Here is a 21,563-nt window from a genome sequence, read left to right as displayed (position 1 = left end):
AGTATTCTAATTCCTAATTATGTGGATTGGTCATTGCCAGGGAGCTAGGTTGAAGACAGAGACAGTTTTAGAAATGTTTACAAATTAATAAAAAAATGAAAAGCTGAGGAGTATTCAACCCTTTTGTTATGGCAAGCCTAAATAAGTTCAGGAGTAAAAATTTGCTTAACAAGTCACAGTAAATTGCATGGACTCACTCTGTGTGCAATACCCCATTTCTGTACCCCACACATACAATTATCTGTAAGGTCCCTCAGTCGAGCACTGAATTTAGAATACAGATTCAACCACATAGACCAGGTAGGTTTTCCTATCGTTCGCAAAGAAGGTCACCTATTGGTAGTTGGGTAAAAAAAAAAAAAGACATTGAATATCCGTTTGAGCATGGTGCAGTTATTAATTTAACACCTTGGATGGTGTATCAATGCACCCAGTCAATGGTGATTTTAAAACAGTTACAGAGTTTAATGGCTGTGATAGGAGATAACTAAGGATGGATCAACAACACAAACATAAATCCACAATACTAACATAAATTACAGAGTAAAAAGAAGGAAGCTTGTACAGAATTGTAAAAAATATTCCAAAACATGCATCCTGTTTGCAACAAGGCACTAAAGTAATAATGCAAAAATGTGGCAACACTTTGTCCTGAATACAAAGTGTTATGTTTGGGGCAAATCCAACACAAAACATCACTGAGTACCACTCTTCATATTTTCAAGCATGGTGGTGCTGCATCATGTTATAGGTATGCTTGTCATCGGCATGAACTAGGGAGTTTTTTAGAATAAAAAGAAACAGAATATAGCTAAGAACAGGCAAAATCCTAGAGAAAAACCTGGTTCAGTCTGCTTTCCAACAGACACTGGGAGACAAATTCACCTTTCAGCAGGACAATAACCTAAAACACAAGGCCAAATATACACTGGAGTTGCTTACCAAGACAACATTGAAGGTTCCTGAGAGGCCTAGTTACAGTTTTGACTTAAATCATCTTGAAAATCCATGGCAAGACTTGAAAATGGCTGTCTAGCAATGATCAACAACCAACATGACAGAGCTTGACAATTTTTTAAAAGAATAATGGGCAAATATTGTACAATCCAGGTGTGCAAAGCTCTTAGAGACTTACCCAGAAAGACTCACAGCTGTGGTAGCTGCCAAAGGTGAGTGTAACATGTATTGACTCAGGGGGTTGAATACTTATCAAATCAAGATATATTACTGTTTTATTTTCCAATAATAATAATAATAATAATAAAAACTGTTTTTTTTATTCTTCCACTTTGACATTACAGAGTGTAGATTGTTTACAAAAAACTGCAATTAAATCAATTTTAATCCCAATTTGTAACACAACAACATTCAAGGGGTGTGAATACTTTCTGAAGGCCCTGTATATCCTTCCTTTGCAACCCCATTAATACATGCTCAAATATACATGCTCATCGAGAAGTATATGAATAATAATCAAACAAATATAGTATACAATTCAAATACCTAATGCTAATAAATTACAAAACATACTTGAAAGAAAGAACTGTGACAGAAATATATATTTTTAAAATATAAATACTATACAGTGCATTTGGAAAGTATTGGGGGCGGCAGGTAGCTTAGTGATTCAGAGCGTTGTGCCAGTAACCGAAAGGTCGCTGGTTCTAATCCCCGAGCCGACTAGGTGAAAAATCTGTCGATGTGCCCTTGAGCAAGGCACTTAATCCTAATTGCTCATGTAAGTCGCTCTGGATAAGAGTGTCTGCTAAATGACTAAAATGTAAATGTAGATGTATTCAGACCCCTTGACTTTTTCCACATTTTGTTACATTACAGCCTAATTCTAAAATTGATTAAATAAAAACAAATCCTCATCAATCTACACACAATACCCCATAATGACAAAGCAAAAACAGGTTTGTAGAAATGTTTGCAAATTTATTAAAAATAAAAAACTGAAATACCTTATTTACATAAGTATTCAGACCCTTTGCTATGAGACTCGAAAATTGAGCTCAGGTGCATCCTGTTTCTATTGATCATCCTTGAGATGTTTCTACAACTTGATTGGAGTCCACCTGTGGTTAATCCAATTGATTGGACATGATTTGGAAAGGCACACACCTGTCTATATAAGGTCCCACAGTTGACAGTGCATGTAAGAGCAAAAACCAAGCCATGAGGTCGAAGGAATTGTCCGTTGAGCTCCAAGACAGGATTGTGTCGAGGCACAGATCTGGAGAAGGGTACCAAAAAATGTCTGCAGCATCGGAGGTCCCCAAGAACACAGTGGCCTCCATCATTCTTAAATGGAAGAAATTTGGAACCACCAACACTCTTCCTAGAGCTGGCCGCCCAGCCAAACTGAGCAATCAGGGGAGAAGGACCTTGGTCAGGGAGGTGACCAAGAACCCGATGGTCACTCTGACAGAGCTCCAGAGTTCCTCTGTGGAGATGAGATAACCTTCCAGAAGGACAACCATCTCTGCAACACTCCACCAATCAGGCCTTTATGGTAGAGTGGCCAGACAGAAGCCACTCCTCAGTAAAAGATACATGACAGCCCGCTTGGAGTTTGCCAAAAGGCACCTAAAGGACTCTCAAACCATGAGAAACAAGATTCTCTGGTCTGATGCAAGATTTAACTCTTTGGCCTGAATGCCAAGCGTCACGTCTGGAGGAAACCTGGCACCATCCCTACGGTGAAGTATGGTGGTGGCAGTATCATGCTGTGTGGATTTTTTTTCAGCGGCAGGGACTGGGAGACTAGTCAGCAAGATCCTTGATGGAAACCTGCTCCAGAGTACTCAGGACCTCAGACTGGGGCAAAGGTTCACCTTCCAACAGGACAACAACCCTAAGCACACAGCCAAGAAAACGCAGGAGTGGCTTCGGGACAAGTCTCTGAATGTCCTTGAGTGGCCCAGCCAGAGCCCGGACTTGAATCCGATCTAACATCTCTGGAGAGACCTGAAAAGAGCTGTGCATCGACGCTCCCCATCCAACCTGACAAAGCTTGAGAGGATCTGCAGAGAAGAATGGGAGAAACTCCCTAAATACATGTGTGCCAAGCTTGTAGCATCATACCCAAGAAGACTCGAGGCTGTATTCGCTGCCAAAGGTGCTTCAACAAAGTACTGAGTAAAGGGTCTGAATACTTATGTAAATGTAATATTTCCGTTTTTTATTTTGAATAAATTTGCAAAAATGTCTAAAAACCTGTTTTTGCTTCAATTTTAGAATAAGGCTGTAACGTAACAAAATGTGGAAAAAGTCAAGGGGTCTGAATACTTTCCGAATGCACTGTAAAAACCCTATTTGGTTTAGCCTATGGGTAATTGTCATCAAACACACACATAACTAAGATGAATTATGTGAATATAAAATATTTCATTATAAACGTTAAGAAAATACAGTCTAATCAAATGGATAACGGAATTAGGAGAAACCAGTTCATATAAGAGGGGGAAACATATGTCAGCCTCCTCTTTTAATTACAGTAAGAGAAGTAGTGTGAGAACGAGATGGAGTTTTGAATTCCCCACACTTCCAGCGTCCGGATCTTGAAGTGTCCCTTGCAGAGAGGGGCGCTCTCGAAGGTGTCACATCGCTCCGTGTAGCCCCCCTCCAGATCAGCCTGGAGGCAGAGAGCGTGACCCCCATCGCCACCTGGCGAGACAAACACATCACACTCACTGTAAAAGACATTAGCATTGAATTTACAGTAATAACAGCAGCCCACTTCTAGTTGCAGCACTTCCCAGTAATGTTGACATCAATACAAAGAATACAAAGGGTGAATACAAAGAATATGCTATGTGAGAAACCCTAAGCTGTTTTCCCTACCCCCATCGTCAAAGTCGCTGCAAAAACTCTTGTACGTGGCAATAATGCTCCTTAGGCCATCAGGCCTATCCAGGTTTCAGAACGTTATTGATCACTCTTTGTGACACTTTGCCAACGACTCTGAACAGCAAACACTTTAGCCTACATATGAGCAGCTTACCAATGACTAGCCTCTCGTGGTCTCCGGCGATGAACATGGAGGCCCCTTGTTCCTTGGCCCTCTTGGGTGAGGGGGAGAGAGGTCCGGGGGAGGAGGTGGTGAAGGGGGTGGTCAGGTAGCTGGGGTCCTGGAGGGTCCCGGCAGGACAGGTCAGGGTGGTGTGGTTGGTAGTAGAGGTGGGAGAGTGTGGGGTAGAGAAGGAGTCCTCTTTACCAGAGGAAGTGTATACACAGACACTAGCAGCTCGAAGGTCTGGAGAATGTTGTCTCTTGGCAGTAATGTGAACCACAGCCCGTTGGTAGCGCTCCATGCCTGGACGAAGCTGAAAGAACAACGAACAATTAAGAACAATTAACAATTAAGTTCCTGAATTGACTGATTGGCATTGGAAAGGAATGGAGCCTATGTTATTCTAAGGCATGATCAGTAAAATTTTCAACCAGTATTTTTTACTCTAATACAATTGATTAGCATCAAAGGAGAAAACATTTGCAAAATCAGCTATTTCAGATCTGTAGATCATAATTTCTCTCACTGTGAAGACAAAGCTCTCCCCAGTCCCAAAATACGCAGGCTCTTCTGAATCATACTCTTTTCGCTGAATCAAATCTGTCGACAGGAAGGCACCACAGACCTGTGGAGTGACACAGGGGTAAGAAGTCTGCATAGAATCTAGTTGAGTGTCAAAATTGTGATTTGAAAAAAGGTAGTCTGCTACTGTAAACTCACCTCTTCATCCACAGTTTTCAGAATCAATACCGCTGGTTCATGCCCCTCAACACGGGAATAAAATCTTTAAATTAGAAAAAATATATTTTTTTTTTACATTGTCTAACTACTTTAAGCACTCACAGTGAACAATGGCACTGAAACTTGACTCACAGTGAACAATGGCACTTAAACTTGATCTATATTTGTAATGTTTTTAGACAACTGTTGTTCAACAATCCCAGCCCCTTGGAATGTCTTTATGAGGGTGTAAGTTCAAAGTTTACTGGAGGGGTCACGTCCTGGTCAGGGTCAGACTTTTAATTGGGGTCATCACATCCTGTCAAGACCACCCTGTGTATGGCTAGAACCAATTCAAAAGCATGTCTGCTGAGGCAGGTACGTCTCAGCGCAGTGACAAAGGAAAGTCAGAGAATCCCAATCAAACTCTTTGAAGGACATCAGAGTCACCGTGCATAGAGATTCCTCATAGTGGAGAAAAATAACTATTGGCGTCTCGACGTTTTGACTAGCTCTAGGACGAGACAACAGCTAGTAATTGTGATGTAGGAATTCAGAGTGCTGATGTATATTATCTACCACATTTTCTCCTGACAGACCAACAGAACACTTCTAGAGACATAAAAAACTGATGCCACATGAACTGTTCGACGAACTGGAGGGCACTTGGTCATGCACCTTAAGGCAAACATGTTGTTGATTCTAACAACACAGCCTTTCACTATTATGTAACTGAACCCTAAGGCGAGTTTATACAGCTCTGGGCTGTTGAATTTACTGTAGACAGTTCTGGGCATCTGAATGTATATGTATTCAAAGCCATTGATCCACTACTAAGGTAAAATAGTGAATTAAAGTCACTTACGAGGCCAGGCTTCGGCCATGTTCGTTGGTGCTGAACAGTCTTATGGGATTGAAGAGGGCAAAGCGTTCAGGGATCCAGGCCCAGACAATCCTCATCTCTGTCCCCGTGACAACACTGGAGCTGAAGCTGTCAAAATCCACTACCTGGCACGACTGCCTTTATGGAGGAACAGAAACAGTTTGAGAACGTAAATATTTGTTTTGAACCGTATCTTCAGATTACAGAAGAATATAAAGAAACTCAGAAAGTAAAGAGCTGTAAACTGTTTGTAGATCAAAAGGATACAGTATCTAGGTTTAGTTTGGTAGAATGACTGTAGCATCTCTATACCAAACTGGCTTGGAAGTAATCTGGCATAATCATCCTATGAGGAGTAGGGCTGACTTGGTGATGGCTTGCTATCTTTTGTTCCGTTAACAGAGAGTGGCCCAATTAGATGTTCATCAAGAGTAGAAACATTTTCTGGAAGAACTCCCTTGACCAACATCCTCACCTCTTCTGGTGGATACTGATGCCCTTCTGCATGAGTGAGTCCTTGTTAGCTTTGAACAGTAGGTTGAGCTCCCTCCGTGTGGCTAGCTGGATGCTAAAGGCCCTCTCCAGCAGCTTCTCCACCGTACAGTGACGCGCCACGTTCTCCACAAAGCTCTTCATGTCTCGCCTGAAGTCCTCCACGTCGGCGACACGAGACGAAACTGAGACCTTGTACAAGCTGAGAAGAGCCAGAGCCACCCTGTAGAGAACCTTGTAACCCTCCAGAAGATAGACATCCAGAACCCTGATAGCGTATGTGAAGGGGAGATCGGCGAAGATCCACATGATCCAATCGGAGTAGAACTCAAAGAGGTTCTGGTGGGAGCTGGCGATGAGCTTGCGGATGCCGCGGCAGTACTTGTTGGCCAGGTCGCCGAACGTCATGCAGGAGGCCCTGTAGGTGAGGAATGTCTGGTCGATGTAGCGCTTGTTGGGGTCATTGTAGGCGATGAGGCGGCAGATGCTGTGGAAGCACTCGGCTTCGTCTTCGCTGAAATGTAGGAGGAGAGCTACCAAGGCTGGGAGAATGGGGCAGAAGTTGATGTCCGGGAGGTGCTTGCTGATGCAGAGGAGGATCTTTTTAACAGAATTGAGACCAGCTTTGTTGAGGCAGTACCTGGGGGTGGGAAGAAGAATGAAGACACTTGCTATGTTATCATTTTATGAGCAGAACATAATGTACATGCAATATGGGGGAAAAGCATGATAAACTTCAGATTCTCCTATCAAAGTTTAATGACCAAAATGACTTGATCATGATTTGATAATCTGATCAGTTTTTCTCTGATAGCTTCATAGCCAGTACCTGGGGATCACACCATCATCCATGTACTCAGGGACGGGGTGTGTGCTCATCTTCTGCTCCCCAAAGAGCTTCTTGGCCACTTCCTGGTAACGATCTCGATCTGGTTTGAAGGACCTGCCGTTGATACCATGAATTATATGATAGTAGGCCTTGGCCCTCAGTGTATGGGGCATGGTCCAGAACCCTGATCGACCCATGGTCTTCAGCTCCTGGTGGTCCGACTTCAGGATCCTCTGGTAGCTCTCTGAAGCCTCAGGGTCGATCTTCTCCCAGTCCACAAACTGGCCATACTTCATGCCAGAGCAGGAGCTGATCTCCCAGTTGTCTGATTCGGAGATGGTCATCATGGGGACACCCTTCAGACTGCCTCTTCTGCCTGTTGGAGAGAGGAAGGAAGAAAACTAGCTACTAACATCATAATTAATAAATTGATTATTTCATGAATTAATTATTATAGATCTGTGTTAATCCACAGTAACATTCTGTGTTTGTGCATGTTCTGCATTTCTCCCCCTCTTATTCATAGAAACACGCTTACGCACACAAGCACTAGCACACGCACTCTACACACACGTACATTGTAATATTGTTGTATGGTGGTATTATAAATGTTGTATCGTAGATATGTAGTGGTGTAATATTGTTATATGATGTACTGTGTTATCTTTTGTTGTATATGTAATGTACGTTTCTTAATGTGTTTGGACCCCAGGAAGAGTAGCTGCTGCCTTGGCAACAGCTAATGGGATCCCAAATAAATGCAAATACAAATAACAGTAGGAATATGGCAAAATATTTTTTTAAACATAATTTGTCAATTAAACATAAATCGGTCACTTTTAAACATACTGTCATTTGCATACCATTGAGATCTCTGCATGGCAAGTGTTTGTTGGTGTTGGACTTGGATCTCTTGGAGTTGAGCCGAGCCATGATCCCCTGATTCCCATCCGCACTACTCTTCTCCTTCTTCCCCTCCCCACTCTTCTCCAGGGAGTTGGATCTCGGCCTCATGGCGTTGGACCTGGTAAAGTTCCCCTCTCTGTAGAGCTCAGACGTCTCGTAACTATAGAAAGACCTGGAGCGTGGCCTGACAAAGTTCTCATCTGTCGCCGTCTCTACGCCGTACTTTTTGGCATCCTCTGGGCTGTAGTAGGAATGGGACCTTGGTCTTCTGTGTCTGGCTGATGAGCTCAAGTTCTGGTCCTGGTCAGTGGCTGTATCCATAGGAGACGGATCGAAACTTATAGTCCCACAAGTGGAGAACTTGGGCATTCTTGAAACATGGATCATGCTGTCTGGTACAGTATTCTCCTCTGCAAATGTCAAGTTGTCCTCTATATCAATGCCAAGACAGTCTCCAGTGGTGGTATACATCCCTTGTGATGTTTTCCATCTGAGTGCCATGTGGATGTGGGTTTTATACACAGTTGTCAGTTGGTCAGGTGACCGGCACAGAAAGTGATATGGGTTTGTTTACAGTGTTTTTGTGTATTCCGAGTGGAAAATTCATCTGACTTAAGTTCCATTACTGTGGCGACAAGGAATGCCTTCTTTCTTCGATTCCAACACCAGCGGACAGCAACAAATGAACTAGGGTAATGAAATCAAAAGATCAATAAAGTGGCAGATTATTATTGTTTCATTTGATAATAGGCTACTGTGTAAAGGACAGTCTCCATTGCTATATATGGGCAGTGAATGCCTACGCTATTATTTTGATACACATTAAGATGTATCAAAATACGTATCAAAATCATGACTATACAGCAATGAGTGTTCACACAAAGCATGTATCCTACTTTTAACCAGTTTATCTTCCTGGGTTTACCTGGTATTGTATCTGTTATCTGGGTTTGCCTGGGTTGATCTTTTATTGTTCATTTGCATGTTTATGGCAGCATTTAACAAAACAACATTAAAGATTATTTTACTTTCTAAGTATTTTCAGAGGGGTGGGGTTAAATGCGGAAAAACCCATTTCAGTTGAATGCATTTTCCATTCCCTTCCCTTTTCCTGGAGGAACATAGGACCATGAAACTGTTTTATAGGAAAACATGGCCATGCCAAATGACTGCCTCTATTCCTAGAATTGGCAAAGGTTATAATTTCACACAACAGATACTGTTTTGATCAAAACACACGTTGTTTTGCTATGAAACAAAGAAACCTCTGTAAATAGATCCATTTAAGTGGGGGCTTGTTAAGGAAAAACAAACTCAGTGCCTATGTAGATGATAGAAGGAGCTGTAGCCTACAGTTTGTTTATACTAGTAGTGGTCATAATCCTCACATAATGTTACAATAAGGACTTCCATATCACTAGACAAACAGGGGGCAACGTGAGGCAGTGTTGACATTTTAGAGATTATTTTCCAAAACAACAAAACATGAGCAGTGGTTATGTCCACCTTTTATGACCTTTACTCCACCAAAACAAAATAATTACATTGCTGGCTATCGCCAAGTCCACACAGCCACAGCCCTATATATAAATAGAATCAAGTGAAGTCATAATATTTGTTGTAAATTATTAGGATATTGTCTTTTTTATTTATTTATTTTATGAATGGACCACCGAGCCTAAGAGGGTAGATACACATCAACACAGTGACATAGACTGGATGGAAGATTTGTAAACTATGAATGAACATTTGGTTTGCAGGCTACAGTGGGTCTGGTGTGGGACTGGGGGACAGCAGCAGCTCTGTCAGAGAGGGACATTACAATTGATTTGATTTGGATTCATTTTAACAGCTTCTTCTCAAATCAACATCGAGGTTGAAGTAAACGATTTGAGAAAAAGAAGAAAGTCTGTCGGTCCTGTTGTTTTTTTATAAAGAGAAAATACCTACGCATGTGAAGCTTGGTTATGTAAGATACGCCGTAAGAGCTTTTGTCCCCAAACCACTGCAGTGTAAGAATTGTAAAGGATTTGACCATGTTTCAAGTGTGTGCAGACGAACAGAGTATAGTGAAGAACGGTGTGTAGAAGGACGACGGTGTTGCAATTGTGGTGGGGATCGTGAACCTGAGTTCCTGGAGTGCCCTGTAAGGGTGAAGGAAATTGAGGTGGCAAAAATAAGAGCGGTCAATCGAATCTCCTATGCAGAGGCGATTAAAATAATTGAGAAAACAAGTGATGCTAGTGAAGAAATGGTAGTGGATACACCACAGCCTGTAGTAAATGTTTGCTGCCAGACAAAAGATACCCTGTGTGTTAAAAAGGTGGATTTTGTTGCATACATTGCCACAGTTATAAACTGTACAGCACAAGTCTCAAAGAAGTCGAAGAAACTGGACATTGTTGTGGCTGCTACAGAAACGTTTTTGGGACTCAAGGATCTTACATCGGAAGACTTGCACGGGGTACTGGCACCGGAAGACCTGTAGGAATCAGATCTGTTTTATTTTATTTGTTACAGAAAAGTTGTTTGATTTAGTTTATTTTATTTATGAATTTTTTGGTAGTTTGGTAGTTATTTAGGTATTTTGTTCCATTTTTGGGATTCCTGTTTCCATCCCGCACAGTAGGTGGCAGAATGCACATTAAATTGTGCGATCGCCAATATACCATAGAAGAAGAAGTAAACGATTCACGACTGAAAGTTTGTTACTCAAAGGACACCATTCTGACGTCACACCCAAACAAGAAGTGCTCACTGCCTATCAGACAATTTATGGAGTAAATATCAACAAATTCATTGATTATAACTCGTTAACATGTCTCAAGATCCCTGGTAAGCAGCTTTTGAGGTGGCCATTATGAGTATATTTAAGATGGCATTGGATAAAATATAGAAATACGTCTTCAAACCTATATATTTATGTTATTAGCTAGATAGTTAACGTTAGCTACTGTAACTCGCGTCCCTGTAACCGGCTACTTCTAAAAAAAAGCGTGCTACGACTTGACCCGATTAGTCGGTCAGTATGTTATATTTTTATTCCCGTTGATAGTTCACGCGAAATTAATTGCAATGCACTTTCGCTGATAACAATATACTGCAGTCAGGGTTATGACTGAAGTAGGTAGCTAACTTATCTAACGTTACTAGTAGCTATGATGAGGAACAAATTGTTGTCACATGATGACATCTCAAGCGTGAGCTCAAGCAGAAAGATCTTGTGATTTAGATTGAGTACTACCAAGAACTCAAATGACAGAGCTCCAGTGCTGAATGACAGTTAACGTTAGTCTAAACATGAGACATAGCTGGCTACACCCAATCAGCTCAAATGAATTGGCATACAATTGTTTTGTTTGTTGTTATTATTATAGGTTGATGATTTGCAGCATCTTCCTTTGAACTGGCTTTTTTTTATAGTGGTTCATATAGTAAATATTTTAACCACACATACAACTGTAGTACTACTCACGATAATTCAATACCAACCTGGTTTTGTAGGTTACAGAATTATGATGCCACTTGCCGCCTTGTCCAAGAAATTGCAGAGAACATTCATGAAAGAAACAGACAACAGAGGACAAGAGGGAATCCTGCAAAGGTAAGCGTTGATACTATGATGACAACCTGCTAAACTACACATTTGTTTCCTCAAAAGTATATAGCTACAGTGCCTTCAGAAAGTATTCACACCCCTTGACTTGTTCCACATTTTGTTGTGTTGCAGCCTGAATTCAAAATGTATTGAATAGATTTTTTCCCTCACCCATCTACGCAAAATACCTCATAATGACAGTGAAAACATGTTTTTAGAAATGTTGGCAAGTGTTTGAAAATGAAAAACATAAATATCTAATTTACATAAGTAATCACACCCGAGTCAATACTTTGTTGAAGCACCTTTTGCAGTGATTACAGCTGTGAGTCTTTTGGGGTGAGTCTCTAAGAGCTTTGCACACCTGGATTGTACAATATTTGCCCATTATTCTTTTTTAGCCATTTTCAAGTCTTGCCATAGATTTTCAAGCCGATTTAACTCAAAACTGTAACTAGGCCACCCAGGAACATTCAATGTTGTCTTGGTAAGCAACTCCAATGTATATTTGGCCTTGTGTTTTAGGTTATTGTCCCGCTGAAAGGTGAATTAATCTCCCAGTGTCTGTTGGTAAGCAGACTAAGCCAGGTTTTCTTCTAGGATTTGGCCTGTGATTATAGCTGTATTCCGTTTCTTTTTATCCTTTAGTCCTTGCTGATGACAAGCATACCCATAACATGATGCAGCCACCACCATACTTGAAAATATGAAGAGGGGGACTCAGTGATGTGTTATTGGATTTGCCCCAAACATAATGCTTTTTATTCAGGACAAAAAGTTAATTTCTTTGCCATATTCTTTGCATTATTACTTAAGTGCCTTGTTGCAAACAGGATGCATGTTTTGGAATATTTGTATTCTGTACAGGCGTCCTTCTTTTCACTCTGTCATTTATGTCAGTATTGTGGAGTAACTACAATCCCATCCTCAGTTTTCTCATATCAAAACCATATTAAATTCTGTAACTGTTTTAAAATCACTATTGGCCTCATGGTGAAATCCCTGAATACTTTCCTTCCTCTCCGGAAACTAAGTTAGGAAGGACGCCTGTATCTTTGTAGTGACTGGGTGTATTGATACACCATCCAAAGCCTAATTAACCACTTCACGATACTCAGGGATATTCAGCGTCTGCTTTTTTTACCAATCAGTGCCCTTCTTTGCGAGGCATTGAAAAACCTCCCTGGTCTTTGTGGTTGAATCTGTGCTTCAAATTCACTACTCGACTAAGGGACCTTACAGATACAGTGCATTCGGAAAGTATTCAGACCCCTTGACATTTTGTTACGTTACAGCCTTATTCTAAAATTAATTAATTGTTTGCAAATTTATAAATAAATAAAAACAACTGAAATATTACATTTAATTATTCAGACCCTTTACTCAGTACTTTGTTGAAGCACCTTTGGCAGCGATTACAGCCTCGAGTCTTCTTGGGTATGACACTACAAGCTTGGCACACCTGTATTTGGGGAGTTTCTCCCATTCTTCTCTGCAGATCCACTCAAGCTCTGTCAGGTTGGATGGGGAGCGTCGCTGCACAGCTATTTTCAGGTCTCTCCAGAGATGTTTGATCGGGTTCAAGTCCGGGCTCTGGCTGGGCCACTCAAGGACATTCAGAGACTTGTCCCGAAGCCACTTCTGCATTGTGTTGGCTGTGTGCTTAGGGTCGTTGTCCTGTTGGAAGGTGAACCTTTGCCCCAGTCAGAGATCCTGAGCACTGGAGCAGGTTTTCATCTAGGATCTCTGGGTACTTTTCTCTGTTAATCTTTCCCTCAATCCTGACTAGTCTCCCAGTCCCTGCAGCTGAAAAACATCCCCACAGCATGATGCTGCCACCACCATGCTTCACTGTAGGGATGGTGCCAGGTTTCCTCCAGACGTAACACTTGGCATTCAGGCCAGAGAATCTTGTTTCTCATGGTCTGAGAGTCCTTTAGGTGCCTTTTGGCAAACTCCAAGCAGGCTGTCATGCCTTTTACTGAGGAGTGGCTTCCGTCTGGCCACTCTACCATAAAGGCCAGATTGGTGGAGTGCTGCAGAGATGGAAGGGCCTTGGTCATCTCCCTAACCAAGGCCCTTCTTCCACGATTGCTCAGTTTGGCCGGGCGGCCAGCTCTAGGAAGAGTGTTGGTGGTTCCAGACTTCTTCCATTTAAGAATGATGGAGGCCACTGTGTTCTTGGGGACCTTCAATGCTGCAGACATTTTTTGGTACCCTTCCCCAGATCTGTGCCTCGACACAATCCTGTCTCGGAGCTCTACGGATAATTCCTTTGACCTCGGCATGATTTTTGCTCTGACATGCACTGTCAACTGTGGGACCTTATATAGACAGGTGTGTGCCTTTCCAAATCATGTCCAATCAATTGAATTTACCACAGGTGGACTCCAATCAAGTTTTAGAAACTTCTCAAGGATGATCAATGGAAACAGGATGCACCTGAGCTAATTTTCGAGTCTCATAGCAAAGGGTCTGAATACTTATGTAAGTAAGGTTTTTCTGTTTTTAATTTTGTAGAAATGTGAAAACATTTCTAAAAACCTGTTTTTGCTTTGACATTATGGGGTATTGTGTGTTCAGTCATGATCAAAATGTTTGAGAATGACACAAATATTAGTTTTCACAAAGTCTGCTGCCTCAGTTTTTATGATGGCAATTTGCATATACTCCAGAATGTTATGAAGAGTGATCAGATGAATTGCAATTAATTGCAGTCCCTCTTTGCCATGAAAATGAACTTAATCCCCAAAAAAACATTTCCACTGCATTTCAGCCCTGCCATCATGTCAGTGATTCTCTCTTTAACACAGGTGAGAGTGTTGACGAGGACAAGGCTGGAGATCACTCTGTCATGCTGATTGAGTTAGAATAACAGACTGGAAGCTTTAAAAGGAGGGTGGTGCTTGAAATCATTGTTCTTCCTCTGTTAACCATGGTTACCTGCAAGGAAACACGTGCCATCATCATTGCTTTGCACAAAAAGGTCTTCACAGGCAAGGATATTGCTGCTAGTAAGATTGCACCTAAATCAACCATTTATCGGATCATCAAGAACTTCAAGGAGAGAGGTTCAATTGTTGTGAAGAAGGCTTCAGTGCGCCCAAGAAAGTCCAGCAAGCGCCAGGACCGTCTCCTAAAGTTGATTCAGCTGCGGGATCGGGGTACCACCAGTGCAGAGCTTGCTCAGGAATGGCAGCAGGCAGGTGTGAGTGCATCTGCACGCACAGTGAGGCGAAGACCTTTGGAGGATGGTCTGGTGTCAAGAAGGGCAGCGAGGAAGCCACTTCTCTCCAGGAAAAACATCAGGGACAGACTGATATTCTGTAAAAGGTACAGGGATTGGACTGCTGAGGACTGGGGTAAAGTCATTTTCTCTGATGAATCCCCTTTCCGATTGTTTGGGGCATCCGGAAAAAAGCTTGTCCGGAGAAGACAAGGTGAGCGCTACCATCAGTCCTGTGTCATGCCAACAGTAAAGCATCCTGAGACCATTCATGTGTGGGGTTGCTTCTCAGCCAAGGGAGTGGGCTTACTCACAATTTTGCCTAAGAACACAGCCATGAATAAAGAATGGTACCAACACATCCTCCGAGAGCAACTTCTCCCAACCATCCAAGAACAGTTTGTTGACGAACAATGCCTTTTCCAGCATGATGGAGCACCTTGCCATAAGGCAAAAGTGATAACTAAGTGGCTCTGGGAACAAAACATCGAAATTTTGGGTCCATGGGCAGGAAACTCCCCAGACCTTAATCCCATTGAGAACTTGTGGTCAATCCTCGAGACAGGTGGACAAACAAAAACCCACAAATTCTGACAAACTCCAAGCATTGATTATGCAAGAATGGGCTGCCATCAGTCAGGATGTGGCCCAGAAGTTAATTGACAGCATGCCAGGGCGGATTGCAGAGGTCTTGAAAAAGAAGGGTCAACACTGCAAATATTGACTCTTTGCATAAACTTAATATAATTGTCAATAAAAGCCTTTGACACTAATGGAATGCTTGTCATTATACTTCAGTATACCATAGTAACATCTGACAAAAATATCTAAAAACACTGAAGCAGCAAACCTTGTGAAGACCAATACTTGTGTCATTCTCAAAACTTTTGACCACGACTGTAGATTGATGAGGGAATAAAATGATTGAATAAAATGATGACCCCCCCTTGGTTTGTGCTGTGGTGGAGACCTCTGTGGGCTATACTCGGCCTTGTCTCAGGATTGTAAGTTGGTGGTTGAGGATATCCCTCTAGTGGTGCGGGGGCTGTGCTTTGGCAGAGTGGGTGGGGTTATATCCTTCCTGTTTGGCCCTGTCCGGGGGTTTCTTCGGATGGGGCCACAGTGTCTCCGGACCGCTCCTGTCTCAGCCTCCAGTATTTATGCTGCAGTAGTTTATGTGTCGGGGGGCTGGGGTTAGTTGGTTATACCTGGAGTACTTCTCCTGTCTTATCCAGTGTCCTGTGTGAATTTAAGTATGCTCTCTCTAATTCTCTCGTTCTCTCTTTCTCTCTGAGAACCTGAGCCCTAGGACCATACGTCAGGACTACCGGGCATGATGACACCTTGCTGTCCCCAGTCCGCCTGGCCTTGCTGCTATTCCAGTTTCAACTGTTCTGCCTGCGGTTACGAAACCCCTACCTGTCCCAGACCTGCTGTTTTCAACTCTTAATGATCGGCTATGAAAAGCCAACTGAGAGACCTGAGCCCTAGGACCATACGTCGGGACTACCGGCCGTGGTGACTCCTTGCTGTCCCCAGTCCGCCTGGCCTTGCTGCTATTCCAGTTTCAACTGTTCTGCCTGCGGTTATGGAACCCCTACCTGTCCCAGACCTGCTGTTTTCAACTCTTAATGATCGGCTTTGAAAAGCCAACTGAGATTTATTCCTGATTATTATTTGACCATGCTTGTCACTTATGAACATTTTTGAACATCTTGGCATGGTTCTGTTATAATCTTCACCCGGCACAGCCAGAAGAGGACTGGCCACCCCTCATAGCCTGGTTCCTCTCTAGGTTTCTTCCTAGGTTTTCGCCTTTCTAGGGAGTTTTTCCTAGCCACCGTGCTTCTACACCTGCATTACTAGCTGTTTGGGGTTTTAGGCTGGGTTTCTGTACAGCACTTCGAGATATTAGCTGATGTAAGAAGGGCTATATAAAATAAAATTGATTGAATTGATTGATTGAATCTATTTTAAAATAAGGCTGTAGCGTGCATGCGCCCGGCCCCCACAAGGAGTCGCTAGAGTGCGATGGGACAAGGACATCCCAGCCAGCCAAACCCTCCCCTAACCCGGACGATGCTGGGCCAATTGTGCGCCGTCTCATGGGTCTTCCGGTCGCGGCCGGCTGCGAAACAGCCCGGGATCGAACCCGGATCTGTAGTGACACCTCTAGCACCGCGATGCAATGCCTTAGACCGCTGCGCCACTCGGGAGGCCCAGCTTGACATTTTTTATGAATTTCTAAATTTGTCGACAAACAAAATTCCACTTTGACATTATAGGGTATTGTGTGTAGATCAATGACAAGAAATCTCAATTTTTAATTCAGGTTGTAACACAACAAAATGTTGAAAAAAAGTAAAGGGGTGTGAACACTTTCTGAAGGCACTTTAGCTACTGTATTTGACCATTTCTGTTAAGGAATTGATTGTAAAAGTGTTTATTTGTCTGTCCAGATCAACATGACACTGCGAGCGTCGCTACAGAAGCTGAAACAGAACATCACCCAGCTCAGAGAGAGTTTGCTCCGAGCCTCGTCCTCCCGGCGCATGTATCCTTCCTTTCACCACACGATCACTGGTCCTCCTGGTCATGTGACTGATGATATGCAGCACAGTGAACCAAACCGGTTTGGTTTCACATTCATGACACTGCAGTGTTGTTGTATGGAAAGGTCCTGTAGAGGGCAGTGTTTTGTAAGAAATTGCATCTAACCTTCACTCTCTGCAATGAGAATCTGTGAATTGCATTGTCTGTTACTTTAAAGATTAATGACAGTAGTATGATAGTCCAAGTCCTTGTTAAAAATATATTGTATTTTTTACCATCATTTTACCATAATCTCGACCTTAACACAACCGCCCCTCCAGAATGCAGTCGGAAGCCGATCGGAGACAGAACCTTGTGGACGACCTGGTCACCAGGGACAAGCAGCTAAATGCCACGTTCAAGGGTGACGTTACACAGCCAGAGCCCTCGAGGTATTTCTCCCTCTTACAGCTCATTAAGTATAAGTCATTCACACACACACACACACACACACACACACACACACACACACACACACGGCTCATTAAGTCTCCTTTTAGCATACGCCACTCATTGTAAGTGAATGTAAATGCTCCAGAACCTCAACATCAGTCATAGGCAATTGGTGATGCACCAAAGCCCATCCTGCCAGCGGAGAACTATATTTTTCTATCTGCTAGTACTGCCAATTAATCTGAGTCTAGACTTTGTCTCAGCCCAGAGGGGTCTAACGGATCCACGGTTTCCTTTGAGGATAAGTCACTGGTCACTAACTTTGTGTGCAAAGAAAGTCTTCGGACTTCCGTACAACCTTTTGTTTGACCCCATCCGACGCCATTGGAAGTCTGGTCTGCCATATTGGGGGCCGGCGCAGGGCAGTTGACTTCTGAATCACTCAGTTTCTCATTCATCAAGAGGCTTTACTTGCCTTGCACTGGTGATCACACGCTTGGCACTTCCCGAAACTGGTACGCTGGGGCTCAGTCAAAAAAATTAAAGGGGTCGGATGAAAAAAGTGCAACCCGAGCTTTTCGAGTTTACAGTTTATCACTCTCCGCTGAGCTCATATCCTCATCCTGTCATCCTCATCCGCCAGTGGACCAATCAAAGCACTGGACGCCACCGGCTATATCCTGTATTCTCATATTATTCCTAATTGTAGTGACAGCTCTGCACAGGAGCTTAGGAAAACACTTAGGAAAACGGTAATTACTTAGCATCGGGCTTGACCTGCCCCATCCCAGGTGACATGAATTTGGACAGTCAGGAGGTGAAATGAATGACGCTCACTCAGTGGTAACGGCACGGACTTCCGCTTTCAGGTTTTGAGGATGTATTGTATGTGAAATTAAATGAGAGTCAAACCCCATTCATTTGACAGGATCGTGTTCTTTTAAAAACACACAGGCTACAAGGATAATACAGAGGTTTTCATTTTACCACAGCAAAGCACTGCAGTGTGTGCCTACTGTCTGAACCAAGGCAGCTTACCTTCAAGGAATAGTGGAATGGCCATGTGGGGTAAAAGTGTGCTAAAACTCACGATCAGTCATCGATTGATCAAATTAGCAGACTTTAGAAACGTTAAACTCTTTTCTTATTAGTCTGATCTGAGACTGCTCTGTTTATACGTGTTTTACGGACTTTCTTGTTTCGATTAATCCACTTTGGGGCTAAAAGCGGGGAGGGAAGGGAATGCTTGCTTTCATCTTTTTATAGATCCCACACCCAATTACGAACATTGGTGGCCCATAACTAAATCAAATGACAACTAATGAATTACACGGTTGATCTTACTCATGTGATCTTACCGTTTCAAGTTTGCCCGGGAAACTATATACTGATGTACAGTGTGTAGTGTACTTTGATGCTGACGTGGGGTGGGTGGATGATTTGGGAGGGGTGGGTAGTGGGTAGGTAGGCCTGGCACTCAGTGTGTGGTCTTTGAGGTGGGTGGGTATTAGCCTCGCTTGGATAACCTAAGCTGTTCCATTTTTTCGAGGAGTGAGGTTTGTTGGGGATAAGGGGGCTTATTTTATTTGTGAAACACTACATTAGAGAGAGATTAGCCTCTAATCAAGCAAAGAAGGGACATGGCGCCTCCATTTTGAAGGCTCACTGCACCCCTGACCCCCTTGGAACCCCCTCTCCCCTCTACCACCCCTTTTCCCTTTCCCAATAACCTCTCCTTTATATTTGATCACTCCTGCAAAAAGTCGAAATGAGTTAAATCGGCCCTGTCCGAGTTAGAGCCTTAGAGGCCTGTCTGTCTGTCGGTTCCTCGGTGGAGGGGGAGTGTGATGCGGGCTGCCCAGAGATGCCTGATTAAGTTGGCGGGCCCCAGTGGGCGGTTAATTGGATAAGCTTTAATCTTCACACGGCGGGAGGAAGTGGAGATCCGCCACGCGGTAGGATAGTTACCAAACATGTCAGAAAGATTAGCTTAGCGCTGGCTGCCGGCCTCCTTGTCTCGCCCCGGCCGCCGCTGCAAAGTAAGCTGGGCCAAGGAATAAAGAGAGGGAGATGGGGTGCTTCAAACTTCACACTCGCCCTCGGAAAGCGGAAGGAAGGAGGTGGCGTCATGGCGCCATGCTTGAAACACATCACAACAAACTTTGAACGCAAATGTAGGACAACCTGTCCTGTCCTATACCAGCGGAAGGAGAGGAACTTCATAAAGTCAACAAGTATACCTAATTGAGGTTTCTGATCACACAATTTCTTTACCTGCTGACATTGTGGATTGTTATCCTCACAGTGGTTAAGAGCATGGAATCACATCTACAATGACATGTTTTTCATTCTTTTCAACATAGTGTACCACAAGGATTTGATGAGCCATATGATATTGTAGTAAATGGGCTTTGTTAAGGGAAGTGGAGGAGAATCCTTGAGATTTAAGTGGCTACTTCAGACAGCCAATGGCTATCATCCTAATTCCACTGTCAGCCAATGGCAGTCCCCCAAGGTCCCCTGACAGCCAATGCCAGTCCTCCAGTCAGCACTGTCTGAGGTGAATTGCTGGTCCTGGGTCTGACCAGTAGGTGACACTGTCTTGACGGACAGGGTTGATCTATCTGTACTAAGAGAGACCTCAACACCTCACCACAACACAACCTCGGGGTCTGAGGCAGCCTTTAGACAGCTTTTTCCCATTACCAGAAAAATAGCTCGAAACCACACAACAGTGTTAAGCACTACACAACACAATAAGAGCACTCTGGTCTGCCTGCTGTTTGTGTGTGTGTCTGTGTGTGTCCGTTTGTGTCAGTCAGAGTGAAACCCGGCTGGAACCTTGAGGGCCTGTGGCTGTGTATGATTAGCATGCAGTGTTTACATGTCGAACAAGCCGGTCCTAGTTTTTTTTAAAGCAACAAAACATATCTGCTTCCTTGTTCAGAAAGTAAAAACCAAACAAGAAAATAAATAAGCGTTGTCTCATCTGAAGGGTTCTGAAGGGAAGGAAATGTTATTTGTAGTTACAAAAGTCGACATCAGATGAGTAACAGGAGTGTTACAGATGTAATTACTTGCTACAGAGGTTGTACCGTGGGTTGACAATGTGTGTCGGTTGTTCTGACGTGTGTCCCGGCCCGGTGATTGACAGGTACAGGGAGTGCGTTCGCTACACCCTTGGCGTGCTGATCATGTTGTTGTGACGTTCCCCAGGTCGACCCTGATGACGGGGGCGGGGGGAGAAGGAGGGGCCGCGGCCAACCCCTGGCTGGTCAATGAGCCAGAGGAGACCAGGGGCCTGGGCTTCTCCCAGATCAAACAGCAGCAGCAGCGCATCATCGAAGGTAAGGTTACACAACGTTCAGATAACAATGTATGGTATAGAACAGATATGATTGTCTGTCAGGTAGACTAGGGGGTGTTGTCAGCTCTATTCATTTTATATCTATCTGCAAAGGTCAGAACGTTTCACATCACTGACTCTGAATAGACCCCTGATCAGATCTAGGATCAGCTTGTACCTTCATAGTCCTAACTTTACCCATTAGAGGAGGGGGATGGAAAACTGACCTGTGATCAGTGCCTCTAGTAGGAAACACAGAGGTGGCAGTCCTCCTCGAGGCTACACCTTGATAACTATATCCACACTGTCACAGGATGAGGTGAACACAGTAACTCACATTCAGCAGATACTTTTTCCCTGCATCTCCCAGTTCCTAAATGTTCCCACATGCACTGTAACTGCAACATCCAGGCTGATCCTAGTACAGTTCACTTGACTCCACATGACTCTCCTCTGTTATGTCTCCATTACGGTTCTGGCTGCGATCTGGCTATTGTCAGTATTGTATGGGATACAGTGAAACCGCATCAAGGTTTTAAGCCCCCATTGGGATTTCCGGTTGG

The 21,563-nt window shown here is 43.4% G+C and overlaps 2 protein-coding genes across 2 annotated transcripts in view; one reads left to right on the top strand and one right to left on the bottom strand.

The window, feature by feature from the left end:
- Nucleotides 1-3,490: 3,490 nt before the first annotated feature.
- On the bottom strand, nucleotides 3,491-8,316 carry LOC311113346 (TBC1 domain family member 24-like; the record flags this gene model as incomplete). Its single annotated transcript, XM_084156561.1, has 8 exons — nucleotides 3,491-3,669; nucleotides 4,007-4,328; nucleotides 4,542-4,640; nucleotides 4,736-4,799; nucleotides 5,601-5,756; nucleotides 6,094-6,750; nucleotides 6,940-7,315; nucleotides 7,803-8,316. 8 exons carry the CDS (start codon nucleotides 8,314-8,316, stop codon nucleotides 3,491-3,493), a joined length of 2,367 nt encoding a protein of 788 aa, XP_084012687.1.
- A 2,246-nt stretch (nucleotides 8,317-10,562) lies between these two features.
- The window catches only part of LOC311113711 (syntaxin-8-like), a 49,724-nt gene continuing 38,723 nt past the window's right edge, over nucleotides 10,563-21,563 (top strand). Inside the window, exons 1-5 of the mRNA XM_084157017.1 lie at nucleotides 10,563-10,680; nucleotides 11,350-11,449; nucleotides 17,129-17,223; nucleotides 17,543-17,653; nucleotides 20,871-21,001. Coding sequence (XP_084013143.1) covers nucleotides 10,664-10,680; nucleotides 11,350-11,449; nucleotides 17,129-17,223; nucleotides 17,543-17,653; nucleotides 20,871-21,001 — 454 coding nt within the window. The 5' untranslated portion in view covers nucleotides 10,563-10,663. The remainder of the gene's footprint in view (nucleotides 10,681-11,349; nucleotides 11,450-17,128; nucleotides 17,224-17,542; nucleotides 17,654-20,870; nucleotides 21,002-21,563) is intronic.

The sequence above is a fragment of the Coregonus lavaretus genome, assembly GCF_964263955.1.
Source record: "Coregonus lavaretus genome assembly, chromosome: 40".
Lineage (NCBI taxonomy): Eukaryota > Metazoa > Chordata > Actinopteri > Salmoniformes > Salmonidae > Coregonus > Coregonus lavaretus.
Note: the sequence above shows the minus strand (reverse complement) of the source record. Positions and strands in the feature narration are given on the sequence as shown.